This window comes from Euleptes europaea, chromosome 6 (genome assembly GCF_029931775.1).
Source record: "Euleptes europaea isolate rEulEur1 chromosome 6, rEulEur1.hap1, whole genome shotgun sequence".
NCBI lineage: Eukaryota > Metazoa > Chordata > Lepidosauria > Squamata > Sphaerodactylidae > Euleptes > Euleptes europaea.
Genome location: NC_079317.1, coordinates 98,303,373 through 98,324,050, shown reverse-complemented (window position 1 = coordinate 98,324,050; position 20,678 = coordinate 98,303,373). Strand labels below are relative to the sequence as shown.

At 45.3% G+C, this 20,678-nt stretch overlaps 1 protein-coding gene across 1 annotated transcript in view; it reads right to left on the bottom strand.

Annotated features, from left to right (window-relative positions):
• SIGIRR (single Ig and TIR domain containing) overlaps window positions 1-20,678 on the bottom strand; it is a 46,593-nt gene that overhangs the window by 10,908 nt on the left and 15,007 nt on the right. Inside the window, exons 3-8 of the mRNA XM_056851674.1 lie at window positions 19,685-19,862; window positions 18,684-18,819; window positions 11,010-11,148; window positions 10,176-10,319; window positions 8,712-8,814; window positions 8,185-8,335 (exon numbers count right to left, since the gene is read on the bottom strand). Of these exons, the coding sequence (XP_056707652.1) occupies window positions 8,185-8,335; window positions 8,712-8,814; window positions 10,176-10,319; window positions 11,010-11,148; window positions 18,684-18,819; window positions 19,685-19,862 (851 nt within the window). The remainder of the gene's footprint in view (window positions 1-8,184; window positions 8,336-8,711; window positions 8,815-10,175; window positions 10,320-11,009; window positions 11,149-18,683; window positions 18,820-19,684; window positions 19,863-20,678) is intronic.

Here is a 20,678-nt window from a genome sequence, read left to right as displayed (position 1 = left end):
TATGTATTAAAGGTTAGTTTGCCCTTTGAGGTGAGGAATGCTGACTTTTGGAGACCAACTGAAAGCACAAACAACAGTGCTGGATCAGCACTAGGTCAAACCTCATTTCTTTACTTGGCTTCACTGACATGGCTACACTATGGCTCATTCACATTTCGCCTTTTCCCTTGGGGGAGAGGAGGAGGAGGGTGACGGCAGCTTCTCTGTGGTGCAGGGTGGTAGGAGAGTAGGTGGCAGCTTCTCCGCAGCATGGGGGGCAGCAAAGTGATTTGCCCAGAGCACCAAACAATCTTTGGGGCAGCCCTGTTTTCTAGTAATAAAATTGGATGGAACCACTAAATTAAAGATTATACTGGGAGCTGCTCTGGGCTTAGAGCAGTTACCAGGTGTCTGCCACTACAGCAGCTGGGTCTGGAATGGCTCTAGGCGTCCTCTGACATGTCGGCCAGAGCAGCAGCAGCCAGTTCAATGGGTAAGTGTGTTGTCTGTGAATGTGCAGACAACATGGTTTTTTAAATTGGGGTAAATTTAAACCCCCAATGTTTTTTTTAAAAAAAAAAACTTTTCAGATTTTTCTGATAACCTGAAGAGTTTGTAGAAAAGTCAGTGTGGTCCCGATCTGCTGATTTAGGTATCTGCAGATAGGGGGTCACACGTTGCTATAAGATATATAGATGTAGGGTGATTTTGAGGTCTGACACTAAACTTCAGACAAGCCTCCAAACAAGAAGGCTGCAAACTCTATAAACCCCACAGCCCCAATATACGTATTTCAAGAGCTTAGACTGGTAGCCCATTGAATGGATTTTGCTATTCACATGGTGGGCAGTCCTTGTTTTTTTACAGATGGTGATGAATTTTTATGATCAAGCATTTAAATTAAGGGAAAATATCCCTTGACTGTTCATGGAGACAGATTTTTGGCGGTCTTGCTGCCGGTAAACTGAAGGAGCTTCATCCATGTTCCAACACACACACCCCAAAGCATCCACAGCAATTGTGGATTATTTAGAATTTAACCATTTCAGAACTAGGGGCACTCAAGAATATTGATACAGGTTTGTTATTAGGGGTTTATGTGCTGGCTAACATGGCGTTAAACATTTGTGGAATGTGATGGGGATTTTGTTCTGTTTTTTGACACTAAGATGCTTCGAGCCCCCACTGAGCTGAGAAAAGCAGACTGAAAGTGCCATAAAAGAAATATAATTATAAATAAAACCTGAAGTAACAGCAGGGTTTAGTTTGTTCAGATTAATTGACTTGTCGATATACAATTTCTGATGGCCTGCTCTATAGCCAAAGACAAGGATTTTAATTTTCTCATCATTTAGGCTTAAGAAGTTCTTGTGACAGAACACACTAAAAATACCAACAATCTGCACAGGAAACAGGAGTACCATATAATCAGCATGGCTCACTGAACATAAGTGGAAAGAAATCATTTCCTTTTAATTAAGACGTTATATAACTTTTGAAAAGGAAAGCCACTGATATACTACCTTGTATGGCACTACTAGACTCCAGGATACAGCTGTACAATAGTCAAGTATCCGGGGGGTGGGTTGGGAAATCAAACTCTGAGCTTGCTAGCTATATATCTAATTCCCAAATGTGCCCCCTCTCTGCAGATACTTAAATCCGCAGAGAGGGGACACACTTACCTCAAACAGACGTTTCATCAAACTGGAGGTATTCCCCCAGTTTGCAGAAAAATCTGAAAATTAAAAAAAAAACAACAACAACGGGGGTTTAAATTCCCCCCAAATAAAAAAAAAATGTTTGCTGAGAACGCACAGAGAATGCACCTAACTTTCATGGCTATCTCCTTTCCCCCACCGCCCCACCTGGGCTTAGAGCGCCGGCCTCTGACCCCCGCCAGCCCAGCTGGGCACACCACTGCGGTTGGGCCTGGAGCAGCTCCTGGACACCATCACGGTGAAGCCCAGGAGCCACAACAGTCATGTCCAGGAGCTGCTCCAGGCCCGTCCACAGTGGGGGAGATCTGCTGCAGCCCGGCTGGAAGTTGAGTGGGGGGGGGAGGTGAGATTTCCCCCCTCGTGTGTTTCTCGGGGCCCCACTTGTGCTAGTACAATGCTTTTCAAAATTAACCAACGGCAACAACTGTCGGCGTTAGAAAGTGTCTCTCAGAGCTTGTCTCTGCTAATGCAACCCAAAGCAGTTCTAAAGCCATGAAAGCTGCAAAGAGCTTCTCCTTTTTTTAATGTCGACAGACTTACAGATTAAATGGGCAACAGTTGCCTGGCGTCAAATAACCAGCTTTATAGCTGGTTTTTTCTTTCGCCATTACATGGTGCAACGCAGCCCGTGCTTCAAACTTAAATACGCAACACTGTATTCATAATTTTGCTGAGATGTCCATCAGACTGATTGGTCTATAATTTGCAGGCTCATTTGAGTCTGTTCCTTGACAAACGAGATCACTACTCTCACACTCCACTTTGATGGAACGCAACCCAGTGCATTTACTGAATCAAGCCATTTAGTAATGATGACTAGATACGAAGTCCTAGCCCGCTGCTTTGTTTTGAAAGAGGCTGCTCGATGGGATTTTTAAGGTCTGAGTAAGAAATGGCTGCCCTGACCTGGATGGCCCAGGCTGGCCTGATCCTGTCAGATCTTTGAAGCTAAGTAGGATTGGCCCTGGTTGAAACTTGGAGGGGAGACGACCAAGGAAGTTCAGGGTTGTTGCGCAGAGGCAGGCAACCACTTCTTTTGTGTCTTGCCTTGAAAATCCTATGGGGTCACCATAAGCCAGCTGTGACCTGATGGCACTTCACACACACAAGAAATGGCAGACAATGGTCAACAGCCATGGCTCAGTACAGAAGGGTTGTGGCTCAGTGGTACGGCATCTGTTTGGCCCACAGACGGTCTTGGGTTCAATCCCTGGCATTTCCAATGGCAGACAATAAAGTCAGAAAGGACTAGGCTAAGGGAGGTACAGGATGGAAATTTAGACCAGCATCCTGACTACTGAAAACCTCACATTGATTTCGTTTGATTTATAAGCTTTCAGAAGACACACTGCCCACATGTTTTCAAAAATTTTCTTCACAACCATGACAGTTAAAGCTTATCTGTATACGGGTGGGGGGGTGTTAGTAAGTGGTATGGTTCTCTGGAAAAACAGTTGGATGTCTGTTGCACAACTTCTCTGTCTGTATCAGTTCCCATAACTGGCTAACCAGCTTTCCCTTCGGTTCTCACAACACTTGGTGTACCTGTGAAAGCCAGCAAGTGCCTCCTTGTTTTTTCTTAATTCATGAAATCTTGTAACACCCTTGGGAAGAGTGTGGTGGCAGAGGAGGGATCATCCAGGAAAGAGAACTACTGGACCTTCTCCAGGGTAACAAAATTTAAAAAATGAGGGAAAACAACACACTTAAAAAAAAGAAAAAGAAATTAATCACATTGCTTTTGCTGCAAGTGATGCTGTACGATTTTTTAAATTGCTACAAGGGCTGTAGCAATTTTAAAAATAGTACAGCATCACTTGCAGCAAAAGCAAGGGCTGTAGGAGCCCCGTGGCGCAGAGTGGTAATGTCAGGTCATTGCTACCTTTGGAGTAGGAGTTTGGCAATTGCAGGCCAGAGGCTGGCTTCCTGTCAAGTCCTGCAGTCCAAGCTCTGCTCACGACCTGAGTTCGATCCCAACGGAAGTTGGTTTCAGGTAGCCGGCTCAAGGTTGACTCAGCCTTCCATCCTTCCGAGGTTGGTAAAATGAGTACCCAGCTTGCTGGGGGTAAAAGGAAGATGACTGGGGAAGGCACTGGCAAACCACCCCGTAAAACAAAGTCTGCCTAGGAAACGTCAGGATGTGACGTCACCCCATGGGTCAGGAATGACCCGGTGCTTGCACAGGGGACCTTTACCTTTACCTTTTACTAGGGCTGTATGTAGCTAAGATAATAAAATGTGCTCATTAACAATAAAAAGTGGTATTCCCGCAATAGTGCCTATCATATGCAAGACTATTAACCTCCAAACAGTATGCTATGATTGCAATCCGTTGTCTAGGTGCCCCTATTCAAAGTATGCATGTTCTGGGATGCTTTACCTTCCTGAGAGGTCAACCCTGTGTGGTTCTCAGTGTCCCCCCACTTCTCCTTGTCCACAAGGCTTTGGTTTGCAGCCGCAATCAGAGAAACCAGAAGCTGCATTCCCCAAATGCAAGGACTGATTGTTCCAGTTCTCTACATAGGACACAAGGTCTGACTTCCAGACAAATTCAATTGAAGATTTTGAAAAACAACCTTGAGGTTTTTGTTTTTTTTTAATGGCCACAGTTGCACAAATCAGAATGACAAGGAAAGTAATCAACTTCTGTGACCATAATAGATAAATCTGAAAGGTTGTGAACCTAGAGAATAGCAAGGCTTGTGGAAATTAAATAGATACTTATAAGAACCTGATTTGTCTAATGTAATATACAGAGGAATCAAAACTCCCACATTTTATTTGCTTCAGTGTGCTGGCAAATGCTACTTCTTACTGCTTAGCGATTATAATGGAAAGCTGGCAGAGCTGGAAAAAAGCACACTGAGCTTGAATGGGGGTGCCCATTTGGAAATGTAACCCTACTGTCATTCAAAACTGTTATTGTAGCACAGGTTCAGATGAAAGGAGTCTCCGTTTGGTAAAGCCGGAGCCTGTACTTGAGTAACATTTTTCAACTATAGTAGGGCAGCTTTTCCCAATGGGCACCCCCTTTCAAGTCAAGACCAGAAAATTCCTGAGCCTCACAAACTGTAACACAGCTCATCCAGCAAATAGTGCTGGGAGAATTAGGGGGCAATAAGGCAAAAGAGATAATACACATTCCTTTTCCAAACTGGCACACCTCATAATGATTTTGCCCAGTAAATGCAGATGGTTTCAGGCATCTGATCTGCACAAATGAGCTTATGCTGTCCATTGCAGCTGCGTCCACATCCTGAGAAGTCTGCATTGAGAACCACGGCTATAACAGATTGAGTCAGAGATGCAGAGGTCTTTAACCTATGGCTCTAGAGCCAAATTCTGCTTTTTGAAAAAAGAAAATGAAATATTTAAGTTCAAGCATATTGAAGGGGTAGGTGGGATGCTGGAATAACCAGCAGGTGAAGGGAATGGCAGGAGGCAAAGATTTTTTATGGGACTAATGAGCTTCTTAGAGATGATTTACAGAAAGGGAAATGATAGAGATGAACAGATGCCAGTAATCCAAGTGCAAACCATGAAGCTTTATGCCAGTGCGCTAGAACAATCATGCAGGGTGCTCCATGTATATTTATTATGTATTGCAAGACTTCCTAATAAAGGACTCATAACCAACAGAGTTTCGGTAGCAGAAACATTTTGCATCATCAACATGTCAATTACCAATAATATTAAATTGCATATTTTCATCATGCAAATAAGCTCTCTTTGTTGATCTCTTGCTTTGATGTGCAACTGCAAAAGTATTGAGAGTCAAAAACATGTGCCCATTTATCACTGATATATGATAACAAATATAACAGATACAAGAGGAGCCTGCAAGGACTTGGGGGAGACAAATCATTTTCCCTCCCCCACTATTTCCTCTTTCCCTTTTCTGAAAGCCCCCATAGACTGGCCCCTTTCCCTGTTTCCTTCTTCGGGGCTGCCAGCTCCAGGTTGGGAAATTCCTAGAGATTTGAGGGCCATGGGAGGGCGAGATTTGGGGAGGGAAGCAACCCCAGCAGAGTATAATGCCATACAGTCCACCCTCCAAAGCAGCCATTTTCCCCAGAGGAACTGATCTCTGTCAGCTGGAGAACAGTTGTAATTCCGGGTGATCTCCAGCCTCCACCTGGAGGTTGGCAACCCTAGTTCCTCTGGAGGAAATGGCTGCTTCAGAGGGTGGAGTCTACAGCATGAGGTTCCCTCTCCCCTCAAACCCCACACTCCTCAGGCTCCACCCTCAAATCTGAAGATTTTTCCTAACCTGGAGTGGGCAACCCTATCTCCTCCCTACCCAACAGCCAACCTACCTTGATCTGCCCCTCTGTCTTCAGCTTCCCCTCCCCTCAGCAGCCTCTACCTAAGAAAAATATGGCCCGGTCGTGTGGTGCCGGCCACTGGGCCAGGCCCACTTGCATGGTAGGGAAACCTTAAGGACCTGTGAGGGGCACCTCAATTTTCCCTGTATCCCCCTCCCTACAATATTTCTTTTTTCCCTCCCCCTGGCAACCCCATATTGTCAGGTTCTTCATGGAACGCAAGATCCAGAGGGCTCTTGTCATGAGTTCAGGCCAAGTTCTGGCCACATGTCAAGTCCTTGGTTCCCAGGGCTTGGAAGCTCCTATGTCTACTTTGTTAGTGCCTGTTATCACAGCTGTGGCGTGTTGCGTCTTCATTCATGGGAAATGCCTATCTCGCTGTTGCCTAGTAATGTTTATCTTACTCTCTTGTCCTAATGTTTTTAAGCAGGTAGCCTGTAATTGCTTTCCATTGCTATCCTTGCCTGCCTGCGTGCAGTTAGTTCTTTTAATTTGCTTTTTAGTTCCTAATAAAATTTTACTGCTTCAGATCTACCTGTCTGGATGAGTATGCTTGAGGGATGCTAGAGGCAAACGGCTGAGACTGACACATATTTTCTCCCCTTTCCTTACCTCATTCTCTCCTCAGCCATTCACTGACCTATCTTTTATCTACCTCTCATCTTCAGCTACATTTATTATTTATTTACTTCATTTTTACCCCACTTTTCTCCAGTGGGGACCAAAGCAGCTTACATTATTTCCCTCTCCTTTTTATCTGCAAAACAACCCTGTGAGGTAGGTTAAGCTGAAAGTATGTGACTGGCCCAAAATCACCCAATGAGCTTCCACAGCAAGATAGGAATTAAAACCTGGGTCTTCCTGACCCGACTCTGAAGCTCTAACCACACAGGCTTTCATCGGGTGGATGCTGTTGAACAGGAGCAAGCAGCTAGGCCGAGTTGAGTCATGCAAGTCAGATGGCATCAAGACACCCAGAGGTTGCTAACAGGCCTAGGTTTGCCAACCTCCAGGTGGGACATGGAGATCTCCCAGAATTACAACTGAACTCCATATGACAGAGATTCGTCCCCCTGAAGAAAATGACTGCTCTGAAGTGTGGACTGTATGGCATTATATTTAGCTGAGGTCTCTCCCCTCCCCAAACCCTGCCCTCCTCAGACTCCACTACAAAAGCTGCAGGAATTTCCCAACCTGGAACTCGCAACCCTAGCAAAGCCTGGCCCCAATTAGTCTTTCCTCAAAGGTCAAAACAGCCCTGGAAAGGACCCTAACCCCCCTGCCTTTTATACACAGAAACCAAGCCTTGGAATGCTATGGTGGCCTAGCAATGGCCACTGAGAAAATCTGTTTGTTAAAGCTACAGGTGCTCCTTTTATCATTTTCAGGTTTTTAAACCCCCAAATGTTTTGTTTTGAGTTTTTAGATTTTTCTGCAAACCTGGGGCTTTGCTCAGGTTTGTAGAAAGACCAGTCTTGCCCGTTCATAGCTCCAATCTCCGGATTTAAGTATTCATAGATTTGGCTGACTTGGCTAATAGTATGTAGATAATCAGAAAAGTCTAAACTGCTAGAATGGAAGGAAAAAAACTTTCTGAATCTGTAACTGTCTCCTGACTTTGTACAGTCCTTGTGCTAAAAGAGCTCTCTGGCTGAAGCTACCAATTTTCATTTCTCAGATGATGGTGTTTCCCTGTTGCTTTAACAAAAAATCTAGGGTATTACAAGTTAATCCTACTTTCTCTTCCATATTTTCAGCATCAGTCAAAGGACTGGTTCATACTTGCCAGTGGTTTCCATGCAAGAGCCTCAGGAGCAGCACATGGAGCAGCCAATAGGATCTCAACAAGGCAGAGTTCATAATGGAGATACCATTTTCCTATCTCCTGAGGCCCACACTGGCCAGATTCCCCATTCAGCATATAAATAAACAAAAATAGCAGCCAAGTGATCTCTCTTCTCTGCACTCCGAAAATTAGCAGAGCGTCATTAGTACATGTGTTGCTAGGTCAAGGAATCACAGAGGGCCTTCACTAAAAAAAACAAAAAAAAACAAGCTGCTCTATAGTTCGATGATTCTTGAACAGCTTCAAGCATTACTTTGCTGTTGCGAGAAGGAAGCAAGACAGTGAGGTCACAGGGTTGCAGCCCGTAATTTACCATGGAACCAGCCCGCCAGGTCAGCAGAGTCACTGTGCCCTTGTGCTGCTTCAGCAAATTAATGGCGAGATGTGCTATTTCCCGGTGCTGGCTCTCGAAGGCAATGAAGATTGGCCTCTGGGACAGTTCCAGCAGTCTCCACAGACCTTCCCTGAAATTGAAAAAAAAAAAAAAACAGTTTAAAGAGTCACACGTAGATTTACTTCACTCAGGCAGAAGCGCAACTCCTCAGTGCCCAACCAAACTGCAGGAAAGGCCCTGCTTCTGATCCAGCCACCTCAAGAATTCATTCAGATGCTTCACTGACTTTAATGATGTTCAACCAACTTGATTACATTTCAGAAGGTTTGAGAGATTAAAAACTCAAGACTTCTATACTTCACTTCCAGACACCTATGAAAGTTTGGATACTGGGGATAACAACTGCAACAGTTTGGCTGACAAGATCCTGCCACTATAGCGAAAGCTGCCCAAGAAGATCCAGAAAAATAGTGACCAATTGTCTCTCTCGGTGGCCCTCCGGTTACCTGAAATTACTGTTGCACCATTCCTGTTCCAGGTAAGCATTAGAAAGAACGACAATGAGGCGACGGCACCGACTGACATTCATGATCAGATCTGCAGAAGGCTCTGGGGAAAAGGTAGACAATTGAATCTCTTTTCGGCAAAGGCCCAATGCTAGCCTACCAATAGTTCAGCACTCTCCCTACTCCTGTACTAGAAGGAATGATCCTAACATCAAAACCCCCACCAGCTCCAAACAGATGCCCTGAAGACAGGAGTCAATTCCTTACTGCCAGCTCATTCTCTTTAGTGCTTAATGACCCTTCAGATGGCCCTACTTGCTTTGGATAAAACGGGTGCCGGTGGCTTCAGGATGGAACCAAGCATCAGCACATCTTAATTTTATTCTTCAGAGCACAGTCAAAAGCTGGAGCTTTGATTGAAGGACGGTGCTCCTTGGCATACCAAGCACAGTTCAGATGCACTTTCTCTCAGCGGTTATCTGATAAACGGCTTATCAAGTTTGTCCCATTTTCACAGCGTTTCTCCAGAAAGGTCATGCAGTACCGGGAGAATACCATTTATGCATTACTGTGTACCATCTTCTCAATGCGAAGGATCCTCCATTATGGGCATAATGATGGTCCCAGCTGCTCCCTGCATGTGCTTTCTCCCTCCCACTCTTGCTATCACCAGTTTTATGCAGGTGGAGTGTTGTACAGGATTTTTTTGGTGTGGTGTGGTCTGTTGGATGTATACATTCCAATGTAAGAGTACAGAAGAATGTTAATGGGGTTGCATGGAGTGAAGGGGCAATTTGCTATGTTCGCAGCTATTTGAGTTCCACTGCAAACACAAGCCCTGAATACTTCCTGGGGGGAAAAACAGATTAAAGAAAAACAATTAGATAGAACAACCAGCCCGGAGAATAGTCCGAGTGTACGTGACTAGGATCGAACTAGACTATAAATGGGAAATCAATGAATAGACTCTCACTTTTTTTTTAAAGCTAACTGCAACCATATGTGAATGGGGGAGGGAATCAGATCAAAGTCATGGCACTGGAACAAGGGATCTTTACACTCTCTCCACATCCCCCCAGCTGATATTTACTCCACACAGAAAAGCTATACACATGGTGTCCATGTGTTCCACCACATGGGCCAACTAGCAACCAACAGCACCTCCCCATGTACCACTTTCCTGATCTTATACAGTGGCCACCGCTGTCCCTTCTGCTGCTTTGGACTGCAAACCTCCACCAACCACAGGAGATCTGATCATGCATTTCATGGTGTCTCACCTAGATTGTCCCTCAATGTTGAGTTACTAAACTACAAATAAGCCAACTTATACACAAACCCACCCGAGTTAAATCAGTGGTGTCAAGGTGCTCAGCTAACTAATCAGGTTTTGACTGTCAAATTCAATAGCGAGGTTGTCCATCACAGGTAAACATTAAACAGGGTGTTGGATCAGTTCTCTACCTGAGTTGGGCAGGATGTCTTTATCATCCAGGAAGAGTTTGTAGCCATAACGATTTTCCAGCTGTGGCTTCATTATGAAGTTCACAAACTTTCTATCATCTGTCGAGCTAGCGTAAGACACGTAGGCATCATAGAGCTTGCCATCTGTGGAAAAAGTATCAGCAGGAGAAAGGAGGAAATACTGTATAATAGTTCATGTCATGAGTTCCTTATTTTTTTTCCAGTGCAGACCAACCATAACACTGAGAATCTCCTGTAGAATTTCACAGCTGGGGCAAGATTGACTTTGCAGTTTTACCTTGGACTCTCCGTGGAGAAAGATCCCTTGCAAGTGAATGACATGCTAGGTAAACTAAATAAGTTGCATCCTTCTAAGTACACTGAGATCAACTGGACTTCAAAGGGTATAACTGTCTAGGATTTAACTACTAAACAATTAAGCACTCCAAAAATGGGTGGGGAAAAAACCTTCCTCCTCCGCCACCCTGAATGTTTGGAAGTTCAGATATGGCAGGAAGACTTTACTTTCACTATATTTCTACCACCCTACAACCAGGCAGGATGGTGCTGCTGCAGTTGTCTTGTCTGTAGGCTTCCTAGAGGCACCTGGTTGGCCACTGTGTGAACAGACTGCTGGACTTGATGGGCCTTGGTCTGATCCAGCAGGGCCCTTCTTATGTTCTTACAACTTTCCTTTGGGAGAAGCTACAGAAAACTGTCTTGGCAAGAGTGCAAAGATTACAACATACAAACCCCCTCAGTTACTTCTCTTAGCACAAAACACTCTTAATCGAGAGGAGAAGGCCCAGTAACAACCCCACCCCAAGGGTTTACCATTGATCTCCAGATCGCCGTAACGGTCCCTGTACCAGAGCAGCACATTCAGACGACACTTCACGTACGCCACACCCATTAGCAGCAACAGTGTCAGGATGAGGAACGCAGCTAGCACAGGCCCCAAGTGCCCGGCAGCCTCTGCAGTAATAGAAAAAGGACATTTCCCTCAACATTCATGACCAACAGTCAATCATATAATACATGGGAAGTGGGGAAGGCAGAGAAGAGCTTCGTTCATAGCACAGCTCTGTATAAGTCTGCAAAGGAACAGGCTAGACAGTGGTTGCTGGATGCTCAGCAAGGTTGTATGGTCTGTAAAAGGCAAATGCATTGCATAATATAACAATAATGAGTGAGGGCAACTATGTATCAGCAAAGAGACGTTAAGTGATTAAAACAGCTATTGGAACAAGTGACTGTAGGTAGTAATGAGAAGATACGCAGAAGCTATACAAAAAAACAAATTTATCCTAGCGCTGTTACTAGGTCATCTCCAGATTTTGTAAGAAGAAGAAGAAGAGTTGGTTTTTATATGACAACTTTCTCTACCACTTAAGGAAAAATCAAATCGGCTTACAATCACCTTCCCTTCCCACAACAGACACCCTGTGAGGTAGGTGAGGCTGAGAGAGCGTGACTAGCCCAAGGTCACCCAGCTGGCTTCGTGTGTAGGAGTGGGGAAACAAATCCAGTTCTCCAGACTAGCGTCCTCTGCTCATGTGGAGGATTGGGGAATCAAACCTGGTTCTCCAGATCAGAGTCCACCTCTCCAAACCACTACTCTTAACCACTACACCACGCTGTTCACATGTCTACAGAAATAAATCAAATGAGCTGGATTACAGATTTTTGCTCTCTGCCAGTTGTTTGTCCATGAACTAAATTCCCCATAGCCTCCACCGCCAACCAAATCTCTTTGGGTGTGCATACGTACCCCTTTCACAGTGCATAAGGATCTCAAAAGGCACTATTTAAATAGACCATTTGCAGAAGAAATCTGATCTAAACACTTATGATAACGATATGTTATAATAAACTGATCTCCAATCTGGAAACTGTTTCAGCAATCCAAAGAAACTTCCAGAAAGAGGATTTTTAAAAAAGTTTCAGATATGCTAAACAGAAACAGAGAAACATGTTCTCTGGATGCAACTGGAAAAGCTGTGACTAATTATCTCAGGAAGGTTTTCATTGTATGCTGGTGCCCTCATGTGGCAATTTCTGCCATCAGATTTATAGATCATGTTACCACAATATTGCTTTGCAAACAAAATCCCTAAAACCAGCACACGGTTGCAGTCTTATTACTGGGTTACACAGCCGGCCCCAGGCACCTGGGGCTCTCTTTACTGCAGGCAATTTTAGAAAGCTGGAAAATCTTGCTTGGGGACCTTTAGCCACCCTGTTGCAATTAGAGGATAAGAATCTTTTAAAGCAGGCAGGCTCCTCCAAGGAGTAGGTGCAGTCTTTGAAATGCCAATGCAACATGCAGTGAAGTTAAATCAATTGTTACTTTACTGACAATAAAACCACTGAAATAAATCCAGGATAAAAGCAAAGAAAAAATAGGAGCAAATATTCTACCTCTATAGCTAAATAAGCAAGAGTAATCAGATTCCTGGGTAGAAAAGCATGGCATGCTACTCCCACAGAGAAGGAAAACTACTCTGAAATAGTTTCCAAAAATTCTTTAAGTCACACAGAACTTCTGAACACCACCTTCCGAAACCAAGTTAAAAACTGTATTTCCTCCAAACAAGACAGCAAATCTGGGGTGCTCTCACAAGGAGATTTTGCTCCAGTTTTACATCTACACTGGAGGGTGGTTCTTCAGAGCCTTCACACACACACCAGTGTCATTATCTCTACATCAGTTTCACACAGCCACTACTCTCCCCCCACCTCCACCACCACCGGATAGCTTTTTCATGCTTTATGTTTTTACTCAGCAATTTCCAGACCACTACAGCACATAATGCTATAATGATCTACTGCCACAATCTCCTTTTAAAATGTAAGTTTCTAGCCCTTTTTGTTGCATAGATATAAAGAGTGCATATTTCCCTTTTTATCACTGCAGTGAAAAGGGCTTACTTAAAAATGAAAACTGGGGATTCAGAGGAGCTAGTAGATTGTGGCAATAGAATCGTATAACATTATTGTGCAGTAGCAATCCAACAAGTGCCTATTTTTGAAAAGTGCATGGGGGGTGGCAGAGGAGATTAAAGTGAGGGGGAAACTGCTACACCAATGCTCTATTGCTGTAGCCTCTGCATTTTCAGCAGCAAAAAGAGTATCAGGTGGATGAGGCTTTAAAAAATATGTTGACCAATTTTTACTATGCTGTTGCAAAGTTGCCAGAAGTAAACGGAACAATGACAGCTTAAAGTGGAAATGTGGGTTGAATTATGAGTTGGGTGTATGATGACACAGTAGGACAATTACACAAATGATGACTATGCATTGAGGTTTACTACTATGGATAAATAAGAATTATTCCGAAGATCACTTCGAAATGGGGAGAGAGTTGGCAGTCCGTTGTTTAACTGTCTATTCTGAGAAGACGTGTATCTGTTTATTCTGAGAAGACAGTTTTGCAGATTTAATTACCAAGGATTTTCCACTGAGAGAGATCACAGGAGAGCAAGATTACGGAGTGGAGAAGGACTTCTGACTCCTTGCCCAGTGGTTATCTGTGATCGGTTTATTTCAAAGAAGGATTATAATATGAAACAGAATTTTTACTTCCATGTAACTAACTCACTCACTCTCCCTCCCTCCCCCTATATATATTTGGTGTTGTCTTGTTGAAATACATTATTCAGATATTATAATTAGTCTGTACCCTGTAGCCACATACTTTGTACTCTGCATCTTGTATACACCGTGGGTGTAGCTTAGCTACTATGTTTATACAAATACATAACAAAAAGACAATGGTCATGTGCCTACACTGCCCAGGTCCACACAATCCGCTTCCTCAAGAGAGCAGTTGAAACACCTGCATTGGCCACAATTCCCCATTGGCTGGCTGCTCCATCATGGGCACATCCTACTCTCCCTCCTGTTGGGGAATGAAGCATTCTGCTACTTGCCTGACTGGTACAACTTGTACCACTTCCACTGCAGGCACTCCGCGGTGGGAAACTTTCTTTCCTAATAGTAGCAGAAGGCGGAGAAGAGGGGACAGGAGAAGAGAAAACACGCAGGCTGCTGCTACGCGCATTCTTCCAAACTCATTTTCCCTACTTGCTCATCTGCTTCCCACCTCCTAATGCCATTTTTTCCTCCTCCTGCTGCTGCTTCTAATGAAGAAAATATCCCCAGCCGATTGCCTGTGGTGGAAGAGGCATAACCTCTTTTCATCTTCGGCAAGTGACTGTTAAGGTACTTTGTTTCTCAGAGACCATTTATGCATGATCAATTGAGATGCTCGCTCAAAGCTCTTTTTTTAAACGTGACTTTAAAAATGCCTATTCATGGTCCCGACGCAAAAGGAGAAATTCCACCCCCACTCGCCTGCTCCTTTGTTCCTGTTTGCATAGCCATTACCATGTGCATAGCTAACGTGCCGCTGTTATTTTGCATGGTTCCTTCAGAGGATTCTTTGCAGCAGGGGTGGAGCAAACACCAAAGGTCGTGTTAAAGCACTGGTTCCCAACCTGGGGTCCGTGGACCCCCAGGGGTCCGTGAGAACTAAATTAAGGTCCGCGAAACAAAGTTATAAACCCATAATAAATTAACATTTTCAATTAAAAGTTCTCTATTATAAAATATATATATTCAAATATTATTCTAAGTTTAATGTTTAACTAACAGTTATGATTAAAGTTTATTTTCATATTCTCGGAATTTTTATTTTGAACCTTGGGGTCCCCTGCACCGAACAAAAAAGTCCTAGTGGTCCCTGGTCAAAAAAAGGTTGGGAACCGCTGTGTTAAAGGGACTCTTAAGTAATGCGAAGCAGGTATGCGCTGGCTTTGCAGTCACTTCCAGAATGACGGTTCAGCGTGAAAAATTCAAAAAAAGATGCGGGGCAGTTCAGCCTGAAACGCGCTGCGAATTACGAAGCATGAATGGCCAAAGGGAGGAAGGCAACAGAATCGAACACAGACTCAGATCAGTAATGCTCCCCTACCTCAAGTTTCAGGTAGACTGACTGCCTTTTTTTTTTAAGTACTTTTTTAAAAGTGCAAAACTGTTATAAGGACTGGCAAGAGCAGGAAGCTTTCTGTGGTGACTTCATCGTCACAGACCAATGATTCTTTCTTTTACAAAACATACATCCATCTTTCTGCCTTTATCAGGGTCTCCATGGTGGCTTGCAGATTTAAAACACACACAATCAAAGCCGGTCTTAAAACCGTTACAACCAAACAAAAACCCGCCACTAAAATAATTTAAACCAAAATATAAGCACAACTGATAAGCCTCCCTGGGGAGAGAGTTCCAGAGTTTTGGCCCAGCCACTGAAAGGCCCTCTCCCAGCACCCTAAGCAGGGCCTTCAGAAGACAACTGTCGAAAACATTCGTCAGTACATTCGTAAGGGAGTAGGTGGTCCTTCAGGTATGGTGACCCCAAGACACTTGGGGCGCTGAAGGTCAACACCAGCACCTTGAATTGCGCCCGGAAAAAGAATGGGAACCAGTACAGAAGGGCTAAGGCTGGCGTGACCCTCGACCCACTCGACCCAATCCTGGCTGCAGCATTTTGCACCCACTGACGTTTCCAAACACTTCTCAAGGGCAGACCCACATACAGTGCACTGCAGTAATGTAATGTCGATGTAAGCAACCCATGCCCCAGAGTGGCCAGATCTTTTCTGCCCAGGAAAGGCTGCAGGTGGCTAACCAGTTAAAATGGGTAAAATTGACAACTTGTTATAACTGCCACCTGTGTATCCAGCATCAGGCCTGGGTCCAAGTATGTGTGTGCAAAGTGCTGCCAAGTCACAGCTGACTTATGGCAACCCCTTATGGCAGGGGTGGGGAACGTCAGGTCTGGGGACAGTTTAAGGCCCGCAGAATCATTTGGTCTGGCCCTCTAGCTGAGAAATATCTAAGACTGGCGATCTGCCCCCTCCAGCGGACAGGAATAGCCTCTATTCAAGGCGGATGTGAGTTTGTTTTGCTGAGAAAATGAACCTTTTCCCCCCCTTGCAGAAGAGTCGTTACCTATGGAGCTGCTAGGACCGCCCAAGAAACTGTGTTAACCCTTTCCCACCCGGGCCATGGAGAAACGTATTCCCGCTGTACTACAAGAGGGCTGGGGATAGAAGTGGCGACAATGGAGGGGTTAAAGGGGGCAAGGCCAGAATGGTGTTTTTTTGGGTGGGGGGGAGTTCTTAGCCAGTGTGTCCTCATTTCATCCCTGCAGATGGAGGTAGCAGGAGCCGGCTGTAGAATCCGGCCCCGACCATGCAGAGCAGGAGCAACTCTGGCGTGCGGCTGGACGGCTACGCCTGGCTGGTGCAACATACCATCCTGTACCACCAGGTGGGCAAATGTGCCACCAGTTGGATGCCTGCCTGCCTGCACAGGGGTGGGGTCATCTGGGGCAGCTGCCTGCTTGGGGCTTGGTCCGCTAATTTTTAAGTTGATAATTTTGTATGGCCCGCGAACGATGTAATAAATATCCAAATGGCCCTTGGCGGAAAAAAGGTTCCCCACCCCTGCCTTATGGGGTTTTCAAGGCAAGAGACTAATGAAGGTGGTTTGCCATTGCCTTCCTCTGCATAGCAACCCTGGTATTCCTTGGTGGTCTCCCATTCAAATACTAACCCTGCTGACCCTGCTTAGCTTCTGAGATCTGACGAGATTGGGCTATACCATGCTGCCTTCCCTCCCCTGGGTCCAAGAGCACCTCCAAATTACAGACCTGTTCCTCCAAGGGGAGTACAGCTCCCTCTAGAACAGTGACACTTCGGTCCTGGGTCAGACCTTCCCCTTGCCAGTAGCATTTGTCTTGTCGGGACTCAGGATTAAGCTTCAGTTTATGAGCCCACGTCCCTTCCAGAGCTGCCTCCAGGCACCACTTCAGTGTTTCTACAACCTTCCTGGGATCAGCTGGAAGCATGAGACAGAGCTGAGTTTCATCCTCCTATTGGTAACAACCCAGCTCAAATATCCAGATGACCTCACCCATGCAGATGCTGAAAAGCACAGGAGACAAGATGGAGGCTTGCGGGACAGCGCAGGCCAGGGGCCAAGGGACTGTGTGGCACCAGGAAGCAGAGAAGGGACAGGCACCTTTAAGAGACCGAAGAGACAGCCCAGATGGGGGGAAGTAAGCCCATAGCTGGAGTATGGCCGGAAGGCCACCGGTTGGGTTGAGGGTGGATACTGGGAGTGAGAGATGCAGAGTCTGGACAGGGCGTTCCCCTGGGTTGGAGAGGCTGCCAAGGGTGTCATGGGCCCAGCGCCCTCCCAGGCTACCCAGGTGCAAGACCAGCTCTAGGAGAAGATTTAAGGATGACCATATTGGTGAGCTGGGCGGCAGAAGATGAGTGGAGGGCTCCCAGCGATCAGTGAGGCAGCATCATTGGCGCAGGGAAGCCTAGGCTGGTCAATGACCGTAATAAATTGAATTGAATTGCCTAGGCAGCCAAGTCAAGGGAGTGCTGAAACTATCCTGAGGGAGACCATGTACACCAAACCCTCAAATAAAGCTTGGAGTCTGTGGGTGAGTGTTTTCGGGGACTGAAAGGCCGACCACTTCCTAGCCAGCTAACCCCGACCATGACCTGGCAGTTACAGACTGAGCAGCTTTCCCCCAGCACCACACTCTGTAAACTACCCTCCAGTTAGCACCAGAACCATCACAAAACAATACCTCCCAGTAAGGTATTGTTTTGTGATGGTAATTCACAGTATCAAAAACCACCGAGAAATCCAAAAAAATTAACAAATCATCCACCAAGGCAACTAATATTTTTTCCAGTCCCATAACCAGGCTTGAAACTAGATTGGAAAGACTGCAAACAATCCGCTTCATCCAGGAATGCTTGAAGTTTCCAAGCCACCAGTTGATATTGAAATTTCCCAAGTTAGGCAGATCATGAGAGGGAGGGCACCTTGGCTATCTTCTGGGCATGAAGTATGGGTCACTGGGGGTGTGGGGGGGAGGTAGTTTGGAATTTCCTGTGCAGGGGGTTGGGCTAGATGACCCTGGTGGTCCCTTCCAACTCTATGATTCTATGAGACCAGGGTAGGCTTCTTTAGTAGTGGACATGCCACAGACTGTTTCAAGGGTGGGGCACCCCCCAGAGGTATTAATTATCTCCCGGACTTAATCAGCCAACCCTCCCCCAGATTTCATTAGCCAGGAAGGTCAAGAGTCATACAAGCAAGTGGTAGACCTTAAACCTTCAAGGAACCTGTCCACATCCTCAGACTAAATAAACATGCACAGCCAGCTTCAAGAGCAGAACTCCCCCCCACCATCTCAAACTGGAAGAGGAAAGATATGTTTGTGCTGAATTCACTAGGGCTGTTTCTGCACTGGTCCCGCTCTCTAACAAGGCTATATCTTCACTTCACCCCACATTTTAGCAATACTACTGGGACTTTTAGCTAGGTAGAATGCATGAAGCAGCTGGTGGAATCTTTCTTGAAGTCTTTTTAATACGTCTTCCAAAAAAGAACCAGACCCATTCCCAATATAAAGAAAACAGTACCTGATTTTTGCAACGTGAAAACTGCTGTGTGGTTTCTAACCAAGCAGGCAAAAACTCCATAACTCTCATCAGTAGTCACATTCACATTCAAAGTGCTGGAGATAAATATCTCTGTTGCATTATCATTGAACCTGATGAGTCAAAAAGATATGGGTTAGCACAGTGCCCCTTTATTTTATTTAAAAGAGGGGGGAAAGATTGGAAAAAGCCACCAAGGAATTCCTGTCAAGAGCTTGAAGTTTATTTGCAGAAGTTTATTTGGGACTCTTCTGATTCCCCCCACCACCACTGAAAAGGCTGGGATTGCTCAGTTCTTGCTGTAGATCGAAATGTCTTCTTCCAAATAAAGCATTTCTATTATGCAGTTACAATAGAGACTTTCCTACTGGTTAAAAATGTAACATTTTGCTGCTGGGAAATTCTTCTTATTCCCAACTAGCATTTCCATGCCATTATTTAATATTAAATAATGTGTGGGACTTTGCATGAGCTCATGGCCCATGACTGGTAGGAGCCCATGACATTCCTTCTTTATGGAATGAGTGCTCCTCTGCTGTAAAACTCACATGACGGAGCACCTGTGCTTTAGAAACGTGCAAACTAACAAGGCTATTTCTCCCCACCACAGCAACATCTCGCCGAGACCCACCTTTTCTTCTTTGCACACCCTTGTTCTCCAGCACTGAAGCTTTAAACTCTTTTTTAAAAATACAGACATCATATTTTCCAATCCCCAAAGCTAACCTTGCTATTCTTTCCCACAGATAACACCTGTATTACACACACACACTGCACAACTGCCCCTTATTCCACAAAGGTTAATTGCTTGCAGAAGTCTATTTTTGCAAAATGGCTCTTGACTTTAACATGGGGAAAATATTCAGTTTGCCAAGAATTATTGTTAGTCTTCCCCCTCCCTCCAATTATCTTCATTTTACACAGCCTGTTCATTCATTGTTTCCATTTTACACAAACTTTGCAGGTAAGTTTTCTTACCATTGAGTGGAATCACCATCTAACAACTGGTCATCTTTCATCCAGTGGAGGGCAAGGTCACAGTTCTTGCTAAAGGGCAGCTGTACAGTGCAGTTCAGTGCTATCTGGCTCCCTAAAGCGTGCTCCAAAGTCACATTGTTAGAAGGGTAGAGGAATCTGGGTAGCACACTGCAAAGATCTGTTAGAAAAACAAAAGAGTAGCATATCACCAGAGAGATTTTGAGAAAGGGTGCTCTACTACCAGCTTGCGCTCTGCAAATCCGATGCGTAGTATTTAACCCTGGCAAAAAGAGCTGAACAAACCTTGCATCTAGGCATTATTCCTGTTCTGCAAACCCGGCTACTTTCCCCTCTATTTTGAAAACGAACAGGTTTAACCATCTGTATTTTCGTATATGAAAGCCAGCGTGGTGTAGCAGTTAAGGCAGGGGTGGGGAATCTTTTTCCTGCCAAGGGCCATTTGAACATTTATAACATCATACGGGGGCCATACCAGGTGTAGATCTCCCGGCGGGGGGGGGGGAAGAGGCTGGGGTTGCAAGGTCTCCAGCCGCCACCTGGAGGTTGGCAACCCTAGGAGAGGCTATGCAGAGGAGGCAGGGAGGGAGGGAAGGAAGGAAGGAAAGAGAAGGAGGGAGGCTTCCCACACACACACACACACACACGCCTTGCCGGCTTCCCCCCTCCCTCCACACACACACATGAACACATGAAGCTATTTTATACTGAATCAGACCCTTGGCCCATCAAAGTCAGTATCGTCTACTCAGATCGGCAGCGGCTCTCCAGGGTCTCAGGCAGAGGTCTTTCACATCACCTACTTGCCCAGTCCCTCTAACTGGAATTGCCAGGGATTGAGCCTGGCTGGCTTCCCCCCTCCCTCCACGCCCGCACACACTCACCAGGCAGCGCTAGTGGCCTGGCGATCGGGGGAAGCCTTGCCGTCTTCCCCCACACACGCATGTGCGCATTAGCTCTGCAGTGGCAATGGCGG